Genomic DNA, 18,902 nt, shown 5'->3' with positions numbered 1-18,902 from the left:
ATGATGCCTGATTCTCTGCTGTGAAACCTCTCTCCTCCATCTGGGTGTAGGGGTCAAAGTCTTTTAAAGTCGCCTTCTCCTGTGCTGATTGATATAAAGCTGATGGTTGTGCCATCTGACATGGTTGCCAGGGTCTGATTCAATGGGGGCCTACTCCTGTGGTGGGTGATCTAAATGCCTGATTCTCTGCTGTGAAACCTCTCTCCTCCGTCTGGGTGTAGGGGTCAAAGTCTTTCAAAGTCGCCTTCTCCTGTGCTGATTGATATGAAGCTGATGGTTGTGCCATCTGACATGGTTGCCGGGGTCCCATTAAATTGGGGCCTACTCCTGTGGTGGGTGATCTAAATGCCTGATTCTCTGCTTTGAAACCTCTCTCCTCCGTCCGGGTGTAGGGGTCAAAGTCTGTCAAAGTCGCCTTCTCCTGTGCTGATTGATATAAAGCTTATGCTTGTGCCATCTGACATGGTTGCCGGGGTCTGATTCAATGGTGGCCTACTCCTGTGGTGGGTGATCTAAATGCCTGATTCTCTGCTGTGTAACCTCTCTCCTCCGTCTGGGTGTAGGGGTCAAAGTAACTAAATGGTGGCCTACTCCTGTGGTGGGTGATATGATGCCTGGTTCTCTGCTGTGGGACCTCTCTCCTTTGTCTGGGTGCTGTGGTCAAAATAATAGTAAGTGACCTTCTCCATTGGTGGGTGACTTGAAGCCTGATTCTGTGCTATGGGACCTCACTCCAATTAATATTGTTTAATTTTTATTTATTTTATGTTAACTCATCATTTCCCTATCTACATTTGTTTGCAGGGGATTTAACTACATTTTGCTGCCTTTTGCAGCCCTCTAGCCCTTTCCGGGTGTGTTTTACAGCCTTTTTAGTGCCCAAAAGTTCGCGTCCCCATTGACTTCTATGGGGTTCGGGTTCGAGATGAAGTTCGGGTCGAGTTCGGATCCCGAACCCGAACATTTTTCGAAAGTTCGGCCGAACTCGTCGAACCCGAACATCCAGGTGTTCGCTCAACTCTACTGAGGACTGACCTCAGAATGGGAAGGTCCTTGGTTATTGGCCTCTTCCACCCTAAAAATATTAGCCGGAAGCCACCTCAGAAGTGAACCATTACATTAGATGGTCCTCTGAAGAAGGCAACCTGGTTGTTCTTGGCACCCCTGAGGTGTTATGTAGTGAGGTAGTAGGGGGTTCCATTTCTTTCCTGGGAAGGAAAAAACCTCAATGGCTGACACTGAGACCCAGTGATAATAATGAAGAGGTGTCTGTCACACACTTCCATGACTAATGCAGCAATAAATTGTAAAAATAAAAAAAAAACTTCAGTGGCAATTTCTTTAATACAGCATTTTTTAAGGGGTGAAAATTATTTTTTTCACTTGGTCTTTATTAAAAATATTGAGCCGTTCTGTCACAAAGGGTTTAACTGTTTCTCTGTCTGTGTGCGTCCTACTTTCACTTTGTGCTGGTCATCTAATAAACCTTATCTCTAAATTACTAAAAGGTCATAAACAGTTATTTAAGCCAGATTCTTATCAGTAAGATAAGGATTGAGCTTTGATGAGTGTTTATAAGGTCTGAGAACAGAGATAAGGAGCCTGTAAACTCCCTGCCTGATGGAGCAGAGAGAAAATTCAGATTCTGCTAGTAGAGCATCTCTGCTCTGTACAGAGAAAAAGGAGATTTTTAATAAAGACCTATTGAAAAAATGATTTTTAGCTCATGATAAGAAAAATGCTCCCAAAGGTGTACATAGCCTTTAAATAAACACTCCTTGGTTCCAACCATTTTATTAAACAAATACATTCCACAGCATTTTGATATAATACAATGATTTTAATATAATCCATTTAAGAGCAGTACCTGTAAAAAACAGAAGCACACACAAAAAGTAGAAAAACAACAAACCTTTCATACTCAACTGGTTTCCTTGTGAACTTCACGGAGCTTCTTCATCAGGCACTATTACAGTACCTTACAATAAGACCAGGGTTACACATTGTGGCTCTCTAAGGCCATTGCATAACAGCAACATGGCCAAAATGTGTATACTTGGCCTTTTCCTCACCCCTCCACAACAGTTTATAACTGATGCAGACACTTAATAAACAGATCATATTTACTGGGATAAATATATCTGTCATTTTACTTAGGCTTGTTTCAAAGCTGCATTAAGCAAATCCGACAGGCCGTTCCAGCTGGGAATAGCCTGCTTGATCAATTACTGTCATGCACCGCCGGAATTCCGTCCTGACGGCCATACAGGATCGTGGCCGTGTCTCGGAAACCCTAACATAGTAACATAGTTTATAAGACCGAAAAAAGACATCTGTCAATCCAGTTCAGCCTGTTATCCTGCAAGTTGATCCAGAGAAAGGCAAAAAAAATAAACCCCTGTGAGGTAGAAGCCAATTTTACTCACTTAAGGGGAACACCAGTTCGGCTCGAGTCTCCTCCTCCTCACTATAATGCCGTAGCCATGTTGGTTACTGGCATTACAGTGATTGGGCGGCCGGAACGCGTCAGAACACGTAGTTTGGCCAGTCTTAGTCAGGGAGAGCTGTGCTGTAGAATGGACAGATAGTGTAGAAAATTGAATTAGATTTCTTTGTTAGGCAGGGTTGGTGTTAGAGACCCAAAGTCCTTTTAAGGACTATTGTTGCATCTGGCAGCAATATATATTATTAGCGCAACCTGCGCTAAATTGCGTGTAATTGTTAGAGGCCCAAAAGTACTTTTAAGGTCTATTGTTGTATCTGGCAGCAATATATATTTTTAGCGCAACCTGCGCTAAATAGCTTGCAATTGTTTGGCCACTGCAGACAGCAACATTATCTGCGCTACATCTCCTGTATAACGTTTGTGCAGCCTAAAAATATCTGTGACATCCAGTGTACTTTTTCCGTAGACAGTGTCCGCTACGTACAGTGACATTACCTGCGCTACATCACCTGTATAACGTTTGCGCATCCTAAAAATATCTGTGAGATTCAGTGTACTTATTCCGTAAACGGTGTCCACTGTGGACAGTTACATTACCTGCGCTACATCTCCTGTATAACGTTTGCACATCCTAAATATCAGTGACATTCAGTTTAATTGCATACACTTGCAAAACCTGCCCTAGTGTACATGTGACATACTTGCAAGCATATATACCATTTAATATGCAGAAGGCGAGCATTAAGGGATGGGGAAGTGGCCGTGCTGGGCGCAGTGAAACTATGCCTGCTGCAAGAGCACAAAAAACACACTCATCCATGATACCTAGTTTCATGTCCCAGTTTTCAAGGCGGCGCAGGACGCCACTCTCCAAGTCACACCAGTGCGACCAGGTGGTCGGTTGGATTGCAGCAGATGATGCTTCCAGCCGGTTAAGCACCAGGGTGGTGTCTTCCACAATGTCCAGTCTCAGTAGCCAAAAGTCTGGTCAACAGAATCCTCACCCTGATCCTCTTTTCTCCCATCATGGAGAGTCTTGCTAAACAAGTGATCCCACACTTGGATATTTCGAGGAGCTCTTTTGATCGCCATTCCTTGATTTGGGCCTCTCGCCAAGCCCGCTTGAAGAGGGACATGAGGAGATTGTGCGCACCGATGCCCAAACTCTTGAGCATCCACAGTCACAAGAAGATGACAGTGGGGAACGGCAATTAGTGTTTCACGAGGTGGATGATGATGATGAGATACAGTTGCCAATTAGTCAACGTCATTTAGTGTCTCAAGAGTTTGATGATGAGGATGAGACACAGTTGTCAATAAGTGAGGTTGTTGTTAGGTCAACAAGTCAGGATGATGACCAGAGTGAGGAAGTGGAAGAAGAGGTGGTGGACGATGAAATCATGGACCCAACCTGGGAAGGTGGCAAGCCGAGCGAGGACAGCAGTACAGAGGGGGAGAGATCCGCAGCACAGCAACAAGCTGGAAGAGGCAATGGGGTGGCAAAAGGGAGAAGGCGGGCCACAACAAACAGGCCTGCAACTGTTCCCTGGAGCACCATCTTGCAGCAATCTCCCTTGCCAAGGGCTAGGTGTTCCGCAGTCTGGTCCTTTTTTGAGGAAAGTGCGGATGATAAAATAATTGTCATCTGCAACATGTGCCATACCAAAATGAGCAGGGGTGTGAACACTACCAACCTCAACACCACCACTAGCATGAGCCGCCACATGGCATCAAAGCACCCTAATAGGTGGGTCGAACACCTGGGTACACAATCAGTGTCTGCGGGTCACACCACTACCTCCTCTTCCCCTGTGTTACATGCTGGCCAAGCCCCTGTCCAAGACGCACCTGGACCTTCACAAGCACCATCAGATAACACATCCTCTTATGTGTCAAAGCGCAGCGTACAGATGTCCATACCCCAGGCTTTTGAACGCATGCGCAAATACCCAGCTACCCACCCACAGACCCCCCCTTCTCCTCCTCCATTTTCACCTTTGAATTCTCATCTTGCAGCACCAGTCAGTCATCAGTCAGTAGCAGGAAGCAGTGTAGCACTGCAGAGGGGAAGCAGCAACAGGTTGTGCTGAAACTAATATGTTTAGGTGACAAACAGCACACCGCCACAGAGCGGCAGGGTATAAGCTGTGGCTCTCGCCATTCAACCTAGAACCAGGCATGGTTGTGTCTGATAATGGCCATAACTTGGTGGCGGCTTTGGAGCTCGGCAAGCTCACACACATACCATGCCTAGTCCACGTGTTCAACTTAGTGGTTCAGCGGTTTCTGAAAACCTACCCCAATTTGCCTGAGCTACTGGTGAAGGTGTGCCACGTATTTGCCCATTTCCGAAAGTCATCTACAGCTGCCACCGGTCTGGCAACGCTGCAGCAGCGCTTGCAATTTCCAGCTCACCGACTGTTGTGCGACATGAGCATGCGCTGGAACTCCACGTTCCAAATGTTGGCCATGCTTTGTGAGCAGCAGAGGGCAGTAGTAAAATACCAGCTGCAACATTGTCGTCGCCTTTACATTCAGCTTCCGCTGTTCACAATCGATGAGTGGGCATTGATGTCTGACCTCTGTGAGGTTTTACCCAACTTTGAGGAATCAACACAGATGGTGAGCGGTGATTCCGCTATTATCAACGTAACAATCCCACTTCTGTGTCTACTAAAATGCTTGCTGCTCACAATGAAGGTGGATGCTTTGCATGTGGAACAGGTGGAAATGGGAGAAGACAGTACATAGGGTGATAGCCAGACAACCCTCAGTTCGTCTTCTCAGCGCGAATTGGATGATGATGAAGAGGAGAAGGAGGAGCAGGAGACGGTTGCCTCCGCTACAGAGGGTAGTACCCATAGCAGGTTTATTCCATCTGTTCAGGGTGTATGGGCCAAAGAGGAGAAAGAGGATGAGGAGATTGAGAGTCATCCTCCTAATAAGGACAGCGAAGTCTTGTCTATTGGGACTCTGGCACACATGGCTGACTTTGTTATGCTGCCTTTACCGTGACTCTCGTGTTATACGCATTTTGGCCAACAACGATTACTGGTTGTTCACCCTTCTCGACCCCCGCTATAAAGAGAACTTCTCATCTCTCATTCCTGTGGTGGAGAGGACTAGCAAAATGGTGCAATACCAGAAGGTCCTTGTGGAAAAATTTCTCCAAAAATTTCCAGCTGACAACGCTGGCAGTAGAGTACGTAGGTCCTTGTGCAACCGAGGAGGGGAGACGAGGGGAACACACAGCAGTTCCAACAGAGGCAAGACAACATTCTCCAAGGCCTGGGACAGTTCATGACAGCCCGCCAGCAAACTCACCCTGATGTGCGGCCTAGTGTCACAAGGATAGAAAAGTTTTGGAAGATGGTGAAGGAGTACGTAGCATAATAATCCCTCTGTATCTTATAACTATTGGGTGTCCAAGCTGGACACATGGCACGAACTGGCACTCTACGCCTTGGAGGTGCTGGCCTGCGCTGCCGCCAGCGTTTTGTCAGAGCGGGTATTAAGTGCTGCTGGGGGCATAATAACTGATAAGCGTATCCAATTGTCAACTGAAAATGCTGGTTGACTGTTATCAAAATGAACAAGGCCTGCATTGCCCCTGACTTCTCTACTCCACCAGAGGAAAGCGGCTGAACATAAAGGCACTTTAAATGTGGCTTTTATAGTGTATTGAATACACTGTAATCCCATGCCCACCTTCCACCACAAAAAAGGGTATATGATTCAATCTTCCTTTTCTCGTCCTCCTCCTCCATCATATCAACATGCTTATTAGGCTGCCCTCACTCCTAATGTTTTAGAGGTTCAGCTCAGCAGCAGGCCCTCAACCATAATATTTTCGATGGTCAGCTCAGCAGCAGGCCCTCAACCATAATTTTTTCGATGGTCAGCTCAGCAGCAGGCCCTCAACCATAATTTTTTCGATGGTCAGCTTAGCAGCAGGCCCTAAACCATAATTATTTCCATGGTCAGATCAGCAGCAGGCCCTCAACCATAATTTTATCGATTATCAGATCAGCAGTAGGCACTTGCCCCTAATGTTTTAGAGAGTCAGCTCAGCAGCAGACTCTCAACCATAATTTTGTTGATGGTCAGCTCAGTAGTAGGCCCTCGCCAAGCAATCATATTTTTTCAAGTGTGTGTATGATGCTCTCTTTTATGTGTAATAAAGGGTGTATTGGAGTGCCGGTTTATTGTAGTTTTTGCCAGCCCTTTCACTCAGTCCCCATTTAAATGCTTTCTTTTTGTTATTTATTGCTTTCTTTACAATTCTATTTATCCACATAGTTTTTTTCTTGTTCCTTACACTTTTATTCCCATAAGGTATGTACCTCTCACAATTAGAGTTTAGGATTGCTTCTAAAAATATCCCATTTTGTTTCTGTATTTTTATTTTTGAGGACTTTGTCCCAGTTAGTTAGGCCAATTGCCTCTCTTAGGTGGCTAAATTTAGCTTTTTTGAAGTTTGGAATTTTTGATCTTCCCTGAAGAAACACTCTTTTGAATGACAGTTGGAAGGTTATTATTTTATGGTCACTATTTCCCAAGTGTCCCTCCACCTGCACATCTGTTGTTCTGCCAGGTCTATTGGTTAATACTAAGTCCAGTATAGTTGAATCCTGTATCAGTTGCCAAGAACCTGTTTCCTTTATGAGTTCTACAGGTTTCAGTTTCACAGTCTTTGTCTGGGTAGTTGAAGTCCCCCATAATAACTATTTCATTATGATTTGCCGCCTCATCTATCTCCTTTAGGCCTCATGCAATTACCATTTCGATTTTTGCGGTACGCAAATTGTGGATCTGCAAAACACGTAATCCCCCCGTGTGCCTTCCGCAATTTGCGGAATGGAAAAGGTGGCCCATTTTAGAAATGCCTATTCTTGTCTGCAAAATGGACAAGAATAGGACATGTTATATTTTTTTTTGCGGGGCCACAGAACAGAGCAACGGATGCGGATAGCACAAGGAGTGCTGTCTGCATCTTTTGCGGCCCCATTGAAGTGAATGGGTCTGCACCGGAGCCGCAAAAACTGCAGCTCGGATGCGGACCAGAACAACGGTCATGTGCATGAGGCCTTAGTAGTAGATTTTCTGTGGATATATGAGGTGGCTTATAATAAACTCCTTTTTAGTATTTTATTTTTGTTTTTGCCTCCATATATTTCTACCCACAGTGACCTGACGTATTTATGTCCCTCACTTATATCTTGGGCTTTAGACAGCACTTTATATAAAGGCAAACCCCTGCCCCTCTCCGGTTTTGACGATCCTTTCTAAACAGACTGTCACCCTGTAAGTTAACTGCCCAGTCATAGCTATCATCCAGCCATGTCTCAGTTATTCCCACTAAGCCATAGTACATACAATTGAGAAGTTTATGTATATTTTTTACCCTACACGTTTCCTTATGAACTGTTCTAGTCCCTCCTTCCATTCCTCCCCCATTTTCATTACCTTGCCCCAGGTCTCTATTTTACCCTCTATAATGTAATTATCCTCCCCCCAGTCCATAGTTTAAACACTCCGCCAACTTTCTAGCAATCTTCTCTCCCCAAACAGCTGCACCTTCCCCATTGAGGTGCAGCCCATCCCTGTAGCCGACAGAGAAGTCGGCCTAGTTCTCCAGGAACCCAAACCCCTCCTTCCTACACCAGTTCTTGAGCCACTTGTTAGCCTCCCTAACCTCCCACTGCGATTCTTGTGTGGCTCGTGGTACAGGTAGTATTTTGGAAAACACTGCCTTTGAGGTCCTTGCCCTAAGCTTGGGACTTAAATCCCTAAAATCGTTTTTAAGGACTCTCCACCTACCTCTAAATTTGTCATTGGTTCCAATATGGTCCATGACTGCTGAATCTTTGTTAGCCCCTCCCAGTAATCTGTCAACCTGATCCGCGATATGTTGAACTCGAGCGCCAGGAAGACAACACAGCATTCGAGGATCCCATTCTTTGTGACAGATTGCCCTATCTGTACCCCTAATAATTGAGTCTCCCACTACCAACACCTGTCTGGCCTGCCTTGCTCTCCTGGTCCCCTGCTTTCTGGAGCTGACATTCCCCTGACTGGCAGAGGAAGTGTCTTGCTGCAGCAGTGCTCTCCCTGAACTGACACCCCCACCCCCCATTCTGCCAAACTTGCAAACCTGTTGGGGTGTATTAGATCAGGAATAGCCTCCCTGGCACTTTTCCCTCTATCCTGCTTTCTAAATGTTATCCAGCTACCTAACTCACTTTCCTGAGCCTTCATGCTACCACCTTCCCTCGCATCTACCCCATAGAGTGCTTGCAAAGTGAACAGCATTTTTTCTTCCAAATTGCCAAAGCTTCTCAGTGTTGAAACTCGTTTAGATACATGATGTGCAATTCCAAATGAGCAATTTTCTCACATGTTGAACAAAGATATGTACCCTCAAACGGCTGTTCCAGGACTTCATACATTAGACAAAATATGCACAGGACTTTGCTGTCAATAATGGAAGACATAATAATGGGGATTATGCAAGAAAATAGAAAAAATATAATACAGTGCAGTGATATAAAACTGATTTAGTGTAGTCCCCTCCTAAAGTCACTTAATCTAAAGTTACACACTTAATACAAACACACATTTGAAAATGCTCACAAACTCGCTTTGTTTGTCTGCTTGTATAAGTGGTGCTCCCAAACAACTTCAAACCAGACTGCTTTTTTTCCCTCTATAAGTAAGGCTACATGCACACGGCCGTATGTGTTTTGCGTTCCTCAATTGCGGATCCGCAAAAAAAAGAATGACGTTCCGTATGGCATCCGTTTTTTTTGGCGGATCCTATCCTTGTCTGCAAACTAGAAAAAAATAGGACATGCACTATTTTTTTGGCGGTGCAACGGAACGGACATTCTGATGCGGACAGCACACGGTGTGCTGTCCGCGTTTTTTGTGGACCCATTGAAATGAATGGGTCCGCATCCTATCTGCAAAAGAAACGGAACGGACACGGAAACAAACAACGTTCGTGTGCATGTAGCCTAAAACAGTTGATTGTTGTGTGTGTGCAAGGGGGGTGCAGCAGTGATCAGCTGTTGTCTGTTAGATGAGGAGTAGGCCAATTATCAGTTGTTTTACTTACAGTATGTCAGCTGCTCAGTGTGTGGGATGGGAGCAGCACTATTTTGGGTGGCTACTACAATTGAATGAACTTTAGCAGCTGGCCAACATAGGGAGAGATCTATAATTGCCCTTGTGCCAGAAAAGTGGCTTTAAAAAGTTGCAAGCTGTGTTTGTGGCTTTTAAAATTTTCCTTTTTTGGAAAAAAAAGGTATGTCTCAATTTTTACATTATTTTTCCAAAAGGGGGCATTGCAAAGGTGGGAAATGGTTGTGCTCAACTGTTGAGACAAATTATCTTCATTTACACATCATAAATTTGGCACATCCACTGGCATTGCAGAGACTATAACACAAATAGTATGGCTCCTGATCGACACCCAGAGTAGTTCTGTCAGTTAAAGGTGTATTCTAGTTTTTATTTTATATTTGTATTTGTTTATATAATAGAAAATCACACAATTTTGTAATATACACATATTTAAAATCTGCATACATACCTTTCATGGCTTAACTAAGGCTTCGTTCACATCACCGTTCAGGCTTTCCATTCTCCTGCTCCATTTAGGAGCAGGAGAACGGAAAGGACGGAAAAGGCCCATAACTGAGCCAAAAGGAGCCCTAAGGACCCCATAGACTATAATGGGGTCTGTTATGTTTCCGCTCAGAAGATGATTTTGAAACGGAGACAAAAATCCTGCATGCACAACTTTTGTCTCCGCTCCAAAATCATCATATGAGCGGAAACATAATGGACCCCATTATAGTTGAAAGAAACATAAAGAGCCAAAAGAACCCAAGATAAAACATAAATTGTCAGCAAAAATTAAGAAAGGTAAACACCCCAACTTTTTTCCATGATGTAGGAGGGGTGTTCAATAAGTTATTTAACTGAATATGAAACCAATTTACTACTTTTCAATGTAATCCCCCTTGACTTCAACACTTATTCCACTTCACCTCCAGTGATAGGATGCCCTCAGAATAGAAGGAGACTTCTTGCTGCTGCAGGAACCCAATTACAGCCTCTTTGACTGCATTATCATCAGGAAATCGTTACCCAAGCAAACATTTCTTCAGGTTCCAGGAGCCAAGTCTGGACTGTAGGGTGAACAATTAAGGTCCATGAAGCTGCATTCCCTGATAGTAGCTTGTGATTTGTAAGACTTGTGAGCTGACACATTGTTATGAAGCAGCAAAACGCCAGCCAACAATTTCTCTTGGTGTTTCTCTTTGATTGCCTCATTTAATGCCTTCATTGTTGAAGCATAGGTGTCTCCAGTAATTGTCTTGTGTGGCATGAATTCTAGTAATAAAAAAGTGTTCTGTATTCCAAAAATGGTTGCCATGATCCTTATAGCTAACTGATGCACATGAAATGTTGGTCACCAATTGTGCTTCCATTGCATGGACCCTCATTTGGTCTCAGGATCAGGGTGGTGGACCCATGTTTCATCACCCAAAACACCAACAACAACAAAAAAGTTTGTCTGCTACTGGGCAAAAACCATTTGTCCTATACTAAATTGAGTGTGCGGATTACAAATACGAAGTCAGAATTGTTGTAACACGTCACGAAATTTAGCTATGTATAAGTATGCCTAAATGAATTAAGTACATGGAAAGCATTGAATAATTTTGAACAGAACGAGTTTTAATCCAACAATTTCCTGATGTACATCAAAGTTTGCCTAGTAAACAGTGTATGAAAATGTAATGGAATAGCAAAATTTACAAAAGTCTCGTTTTTCAGTTTAAAAGTCTTACTTGAGCGTGGCCCAGTACTGTTAAAAATGATTCAGGCATCTGCTTTTGCTTTTGTGAATAGTCATATATTCCCGTATCATGTTGGGATTCCAGGGGCCTTGATACCTGTTCTCCATTGTAGAAATATTTTTATGGAACCACTCTCCATGTTCGTCACTTACGTGTCCCAAATTGGGTGGGAAAAAGTCAAGATGGGAATGTAAGACATGCACTTTCAATGACATTCGGCAGCCAAGTTGTTCATATGCTGTAAGCATGTTGTCTACTAATTCAGCATAGTTTGCAGCTCATCTGTTCCCAAGGAAGTTCTGCACTACTAGCTTTGTCAGATTCTTGCGCTGATCATAAGTAGTGTATTTGCCACATATTTAGCAGAAATTGTCTGGATCGTTAACACATTTACGTTTATCGGGGAACCTGTTACATTAATCTAATAGGCTGAAGCCTCAAACTGGCTTCGTTGCCTATTAGATGACTATACCAATACAGGCCACTAGGTGGCAGCATTGTATTGGTATAGTGCAAATAAAGTGTTTAATAGTGTCTATATAGACATAAATGAACACAATAGGCAATCTAATGATTTCCAGTTATTGTCACCCATTGTGACTTAAAAAAATTTAAAAAGTAAAAAAAAGTTTTTGCAAATATAAAAAAAAAAAGTTCAAATCACCCCCCTTTCCTTAAAATAAAAATAAAAATACTTAGACAGTAAAAAAATAAACATCATGAGCATTGCCGTGTGTAAAAATGCCCATACTATTAAAATATCACAATATTAATGGCATACAGCAAAAGTGATCAAAAAGTCGCACACACTTCAAATTGTTATCACTGAAAAGAACAGATCATTCCGCAAAAAAAATGAGCCCTCACACAGCCCCGTACACATAACTACAAAAAAGTTATAGGGGTCTGAAGTGTGGTATCGTAACCATACTGACCTGGAGAATGAGGATAACAGGTCAATTTTACTGCATAGTGTAGAGTGTAAAAAATATATATATATATAAAAACCTTTATTAGAATTGTGTTTTTTCCATTTAGAATTTTTTTACCGCTTCCTACCGATTTACCGCTTCCTACTACATGGTATGCAACCGTAAATGGTGCCATTAGAAAGTACCACTTGTCCTGCAAAATAAGCCCTCATAAGGCTATGTGAATGGAAAAATAAAAAAGTTAGGACTATGGGAAGGCGGGGAGTAAAAAACGAAAACGCAAAAATGAAAAATCCCAGGGTCCTTAAGGGGTTAAAATCTAGACGTGTCAGACAAATTACGAGTTCATATTTGGAATCATCATGCTCATTTTACTATAAATCACATGCTTTTCTCTCAGTAGCAAAATCATTGTTATGCAGTGTAATAATTTGAGAATAAAAGTCTCCTGGATTTTCTCTAAGCATGTAAATCCTCTTGGCTAAATTGATGTTGACAAGTTTTTTTGCTCAGGCGTCAACATTTGTGGCATCCAGCAGGAACTGACCTTTAAAATCATCAAAACATCCTGAATGATATTGGAAACAGTGCCAACTGAAATACCTAATTCATGAGCTATAACGCCGACTTTAATCTGATGATCTTCCAAATTCATAGCCTCTACTTTACAGCACATTTCCCCTGAATATGCTTTGACAGGTTTCCCTGAACGGGGGTCATCCTCAATTGATTCCCTACCCCATTTAAAATGCTTGGCCCAAAACTTTACTTGGTAGTAGAAGGGGGCATCATCACCATATACAGCAATAATTCTTTTATGGATTTATTTAGGCTTCTTTTATTCCTTTGTAAGGAATTTAATCATAGAATGAAGTTCTAAATCCCTCACTTTCATTGTAGACTCGCACTATACTGCACTTGCCATTTTGTTACTTATACTGTTTTTACCAGACTGAACTGCTACTGTATGTTGTATGTCCAAACATGTAACCAAAACCGAAAATAACACACACATATAATAACATTTTATTCAAAAATTCTCACAATATACATCAATAAACATTAAAAATAGCAGCAATGTAGAAGGTGTTGACACTAAATGTACCCTCCTGAATCTACACAGTCTGTAAAGACATATAGAGGACATATAACACAACAATTGACTAGTACAAAATACTATATCCGTGATGATGTAGATATCCAAACCCAGCTAATCCATATAAATGATATTATTGCCTATGTAATCAAAAATAAAAACCAAGCCCAATAGGGGCTCCTGCAAACAAAATAATTTACAGACAATAAGGCAACATGAAACATTAAGATGCAAACAAAGCTGGAAGTCTTACAGACCAGGATTACAGCAGGGACTTTCACCCCAAACATGTGTCAACCTGCACAGACAGGCTCAGCTCTCTAACACTGCTAGAGCAGATAACTTATTGAACGCCCCTTGTATGTTTGCAGATTGATTTATCTCACCTAAAACATTTTTGTAAATAATATATTTGTATTTGATCTTGAACACTTATATAACAAAAAGTAATACGAATACAAATTCACTTACTACTTTGCAGAGACCCCAGTGCAAAAACAAGAGCAAACAGAACCTAAGAAGAAAGATGAAGAGCCAACAGAACTAAATAAAAAAGATAAAAAGCCAACAGGTAAATGGCAACAACATTAGTTGATGATTAGATCTGTTAAAGTATATTACCTTATGTGACCTAAAATGTATTCTTAAACAACACTTTACCTTGTAAGCTTACCGTATTTTTCGCCCTATAAGACGCAATTTTTTCCCCCCCCAAAAGTGGGGGGGAAATAGCAGTGCGTCTTATGGTGTGAATGCTGCATTTTGCCGAACTGTCAATGATACGCCGCGATGCCGGGCGGCGGGTGTATCAGCTGAGAGGGAGGAGGGGCTGGGGGCCGGCATCTGGTTTTATAATGACAGAGGGGCCCGTGCAGTGACTGTATTCTACTACACGGGCCCCGCTCACTGTATATACCGTAATCTTATCTATAATTGTAGGCATTGTTAATATATACAAATTCAGGGTAATCAGCGCCTGTATACTTACAACAAGCGCTCAGTAGCAGAGAGGAGGGAGGAGACAGGCGGGAGGACGGGCACTGGCAGCGTGAGTCACTACGTCACGCGCCTGCGCCGCCCACTTTATGAATGAAGCAGGCGGCGTGGGCGCATGATGTAGTGACTCATGCTGCCAGCGCCCATCCTCCCGGCCTGCCTCCTCCCTCCTCTCTGCTACCGAGCGCTTGTTGTAAGTAATACAGGTGCTTATTACCCTGAATTTGCATATATTAACAATGCCTACAATTATAGATAAGATTACGGTATATACAGTGAGCGGGGCCCGTGTAGTAGAATACAGTCACTGCACGGGCCACGCTGTCATTATAAAACCAGATGCGACCCCCACCCCCTGTATTGGGGGTCATTCACACTACAGGGACACTGTTATGGAGGGGATCTGTGGATGACACATATATGTGTCATCCACAGATCCCTCCATAACAGTGTCATCCACAGATCCCCATAACAGTGCCATCCAGAGACCCCAATAAGAGCCATCCCGAGATCCCCATAACAGTGTCACCCACAGATCCCCCATAACAGTGTCACCCAAAGATCCCCCATAACAGTGTCACCCAAAGATCCCCCATAACAGTGTCACCCACAGATACCCCATAACAGTGTCACCCACAGATCCTCCATAACAGTGTCCTCAACAGATCCCCCATAATAGTGTCATCCACAGACCACCATTAGTTCAAAACCCACCAAAAGCACACCTTTTTGTTCAAAATATTTTTTTCTTATTTTCCTCCTCAAAAACCTAGGTGCGTCTTATGGGCAGGTGCGTCTTATAGGGCGAAAAATATGGTATATACCAATAAGTAATATAGATAAACATGAACTTGTTTATTTTTAGACATACCTGTGGAAAAACATGAAAAGCCAATAGAACCCACTAAAACACATGAAGAGTCAAGAGAACCCAAGAAAAAGCATGAATTTTCAAAAGAAATTAAGAAAGGTAAACAAATAGCATTATTCGTGAGCTATGATTGCATGCTGATTTATCTTACCTAAAATATGTTTGGAAATAACATTTTGCAGTGAAATCTATTATACCAAAATGTAATACTAATACAAACTCAGCATATTACTTTCCAGAGACACATATGAAAAAGCATAAGAAGCCAACAGAACATAAAGAAAAAGATGAAAAACCAATAGAACCAAAGAAAACACATGAAAAGGCAACAGAGCCTAAAAAGAAAGATGAACAGCCAAAGGAACCCAAGATAGAATATGAAGAGCCAACAGAACCCAAGAAAAAACACAAAGAGCCAACAGAACATAAAAACGGTAAACAACAATAATCTTTTTAATGTGTGGGTGAAGAAGAATTTGTGAATCAGGTCTACTGTTACATCCAAGAACATTTGATAATCAGATGGCTAGAGCCACCAAGATACCAAAAAGTGAGCTCCTACAATACAGGCCAAAATAAAACCATTGAGTGCCTTCTGAAAAAAAGAATTTGAACTTTTAAAATCAATATTTTCAGACCCCTCTTGTCTGTCTTATAGACGGCCCCCTATTACTTTATATGAGCTAAAATTATTCTTAAACAACACTTGATAGCTTATGTAACAATCTATAATATAGATGGAAATTAACTCGTTAGTATTTTGTTGACATCCCAGTGGAAAAATATGAATTCTCAAAAAATGTTTAGAAAGGTAAACACCAAAAACATTTCCAATGACATATATTTATAGGTTGAATTATCTGACCTAAAATGTCTTGTTAAATAATAATTGAAAGTTTAGGTACAAAAATGTAATATTATTAGAAATTTTATTTTATTTTATTTTTTGCAAAAATCTAAGTAACAAAACATGGAGAGCCAACAGAACCTAAGAAAAAGCATGAAGAACCAAAAGAACCTGAGAAAAAAGATAAAGAGCCAACTGAACCCAAGAAGAAACCTGGAGGGCCCACAGAACCCAAGAAAAAACAGGAAGTGCCAACAGAACCTATGAAAAAACATGAAGGACCAACAGAGCCCAAGAAAAAACATGATGGTCAAACAGAACCTAAAGAGAAACATGAAGTGCCTACAGAATCCAATGAGAATCAAGAGCTAGCAGAACCTGAAAAAGGTAAACACCAATAACATTACTATATATAATAAGGTACAGTATACCATGTATACTATCTGACCTAAATATTTTTTTAAATAATGCTTTACCATAAAGACTTATATCTCAGTATGTGATATAGATGCTAATTTACTCATAATTACTTTGCAGACCTTACAGTGAAACATGAAAAGCCAACAGAATCTAAGAACAAGCTTGAATCATCAGCAGAAGTTAAGAAAGGTAAAGGCTAGAGATTTTTTAAAAAATTGATTTGCCGGTTCGCCAAAAGTTTGGTTTGATCCGAATATATTTGCGGTGAATTACTATTTTCTGGCTGCTGAGAGCCTTTATAGTGGTGTAGAACACTGTGCCTTGCAGTAACAAGCAAAGGGAGTCTGCTTTGGTAGTGAAATAATACTGTGAGTCCGTATGATATGCAGATGACAGGTGTCTCTTTCAGATTCACCGCCTTCACTCGGTCAGCATTTGGTCAGTAATCCATCAGTATTGCTAATGCATAAAAAAACAGGAGTGGATCCAAAACAGAGATGACACACAAACAAAATATTTGCATGTCTTCTGTGTATTGTACCCACTCCTGCTTTTGGCTACCAAATGACATACCAATTCTGATGGGACCATACAGGCCTTACAGCTGCTACACAGACAGGATCCGTTGTAGATAGATCAGAAAAAGGGTAAAATAAAAGATGATGTCAGCCAAGCCAAAAAGTCTAAATAGAGGCCCCGTCATGAAGTGGGGAGGGTGGCAGCGGCATGAGGAGGACACAGAGTGGCACAAAGACAAAGTGTGAAGGTGGCGGCAGCATCAGGAGGCCACAGAGTGGCGCAATGACAGAGTGTGGAGGAATCAGCATTATCAGGATGCCACAGAGTGGCACAATGACCGAGTGTGGAGGTGGCAGCAGCATGAAGAGGCCACAGAGTGGCACGACGACGAGAGATTGCAGAGGTTGCAGCAGCATCAGGAGGCTACAGAGTGGCACAATGATAGTCTGGAGGTGGCGGCAGCATGAGGAGGCCACAGAGTGCCACAACAACAGAGTGTGGAGGTGACAGCAGCATGAGGAGGCCATAGAGTGGCACGACGACAGAGTGCGGAGTTGGTGGCAGCAGCAACATCAGGAGTCCACAGAGTGGCACAATGACAGAGTCTGGAGGTGGCAGCAGCATCAGGAGGCCATAGAATGGCACGATGACGAGGATTGCGGAGGTGGCAGCAGCATGAGGAGGACACAGAGTGGCACGATGATGAGAGATTGCAGAGGTGGCAGCAGCAGCATCAGGAGGAGGCCACAGGGTGGCACAATGACAGAGTGTGGAGGTGGGGGCAGCATCAGAAGGCCACAGAGTGGCACAATCACAGAGTGGGGAGGTGTCAGCAGCATCATCAGGAGACCACAATCTATCACAATGACGAGTATAGAGGTGGTGGCAGCATCAGGAGGTCACAGAGTGGCACAATGACAGAGTATGGAGGTGACAGTAGCGGCATCATCAGGAGGCCACAGAGTGGCATGATGACAGAGTGTAGAGGTGGCAGCAGCAGCAGCATAAGGAGGAGTCCACAGGGTGGCACAATGACAGAGAGTGGAGGTGGCAGCAGCATCAGAAGGAGGCCACAGAGTGGCACGAAGACAGTGTGTGGAGGTGAGTGGCAATAACAGTACCTGCTGACGATGGTGGGTGTAAGAAGGAGCACGTGGCATTAGTGTTGGGTGAGCATGCTCGGACGAACACCATTTTGACTCAGTTGAACACTACATGTGATTAAGTCTCCTCCCCGCACGTTTGTTAGCTGCAACGCAGCCAATAAACATGCGGGGAAGTACTGGCACTCACTGTAAGGCCTCCTGCACACGACCGTTGTGTGCACCCGTGGCCGTTGTTCCATTTTCCGTGATTTTCTGCGGAGCCATTGACTTTCAATGGGTCCGTTGAAAACTCAGAAAATGCACCGTTTGTCATCCGCGGCCGTGATCCGTGTATCCTGTCCGTCAAAAAAATAAGACCTGTACTATTTTTTTGACGGACAACGGTTCACGGACCCATTCAAATCAATGGGTCCGTGAAAAAACTCGGATGCACAAAAGATTGGCATCCGTGTCCGTGATCCGTGTCCGAAGGCTACTTTCATACAGACGGATCCGAAGATCCGTCTGCATAAAAGCTTTTTCAGAGCTGAGTTTTCACTTCGTGAAAACTCAAATCCGACAGTATATTCTAACACAGAGGCGTTCCCATAGTGATGGGGACGCTTCTAGTTAAAATATACTACGAACTGTGTACATGACTGCCCCCTGCTGCCTGGCAGCAACCGATCTCTTACAGGGGGCTGTGATCCGCACAATTAACCCCTCAGGTGCTGCACCAGAAGGGGTTAATTGTGCGTATCATAGCCCCCTGTAAGCGATCAGGGGCTGCCAGGCAGCAGGGGGCATACCCCCCTCCCTC

At 43.0% G+C, this 18,902-nt stretch overlaps 1 protein-coding gene across 1 annotated transcript in view; it reads left to right on the top strand.

The window, feature by feature from the left end:
* The window catches only part of LOC120999212 (titin homolog), a 946,165-nt gene that overhangs the window by 570,430 nt on the left and 356,833 nt on the right, over positions 1-18,902 (top strand). Inside the window, exons 52-58 of the mRNA XM_040430085.1 lie at positions 8,140-8,149; positions 10,311-10,375; positions 13,826-13,915; positions 15,206-15,310; positions 15,451-15,645; positions 16,173-16,445; positions 16,596-16,667. Of these exons, the coding sequence (XP_040286019.1) occupies positions 8,140-8,149; positions 10,311-10,375; positions 13,826-13,915; positions 15,206-15,310; positions 15,451-15,645; positions 16,173-16,445; positions 16,596-16,667 (810 nt within the window). The remainder of the gene's footprint in view (positions 1-8,139; positions 8,150-10,310; positions 10,376-13,825; positions 13,916-15,205; positions 15,311-15,450; positions 15,646-16,172; positions 16,446-16,595; positions 16,668-18,902) is intronic.

This window comes from Bufo bufo, chromosome 4, assembly GCF_905171765.1.
Source record: "Bufo bufo chromosome 4, aBufBuf1.1, whole genome shotgun sequence".
Lineage (NCBI taxonomy): Eukaryota > Metazoa > Chordata > Amphibia > Anura > Bufonidae > Bufo > Bufo bufo.
The sequence above is the reverse complement of the archived record's forward strand: the minus strand, read 5'-3'. Positions and strand labels throughout refer to the sequence as shown.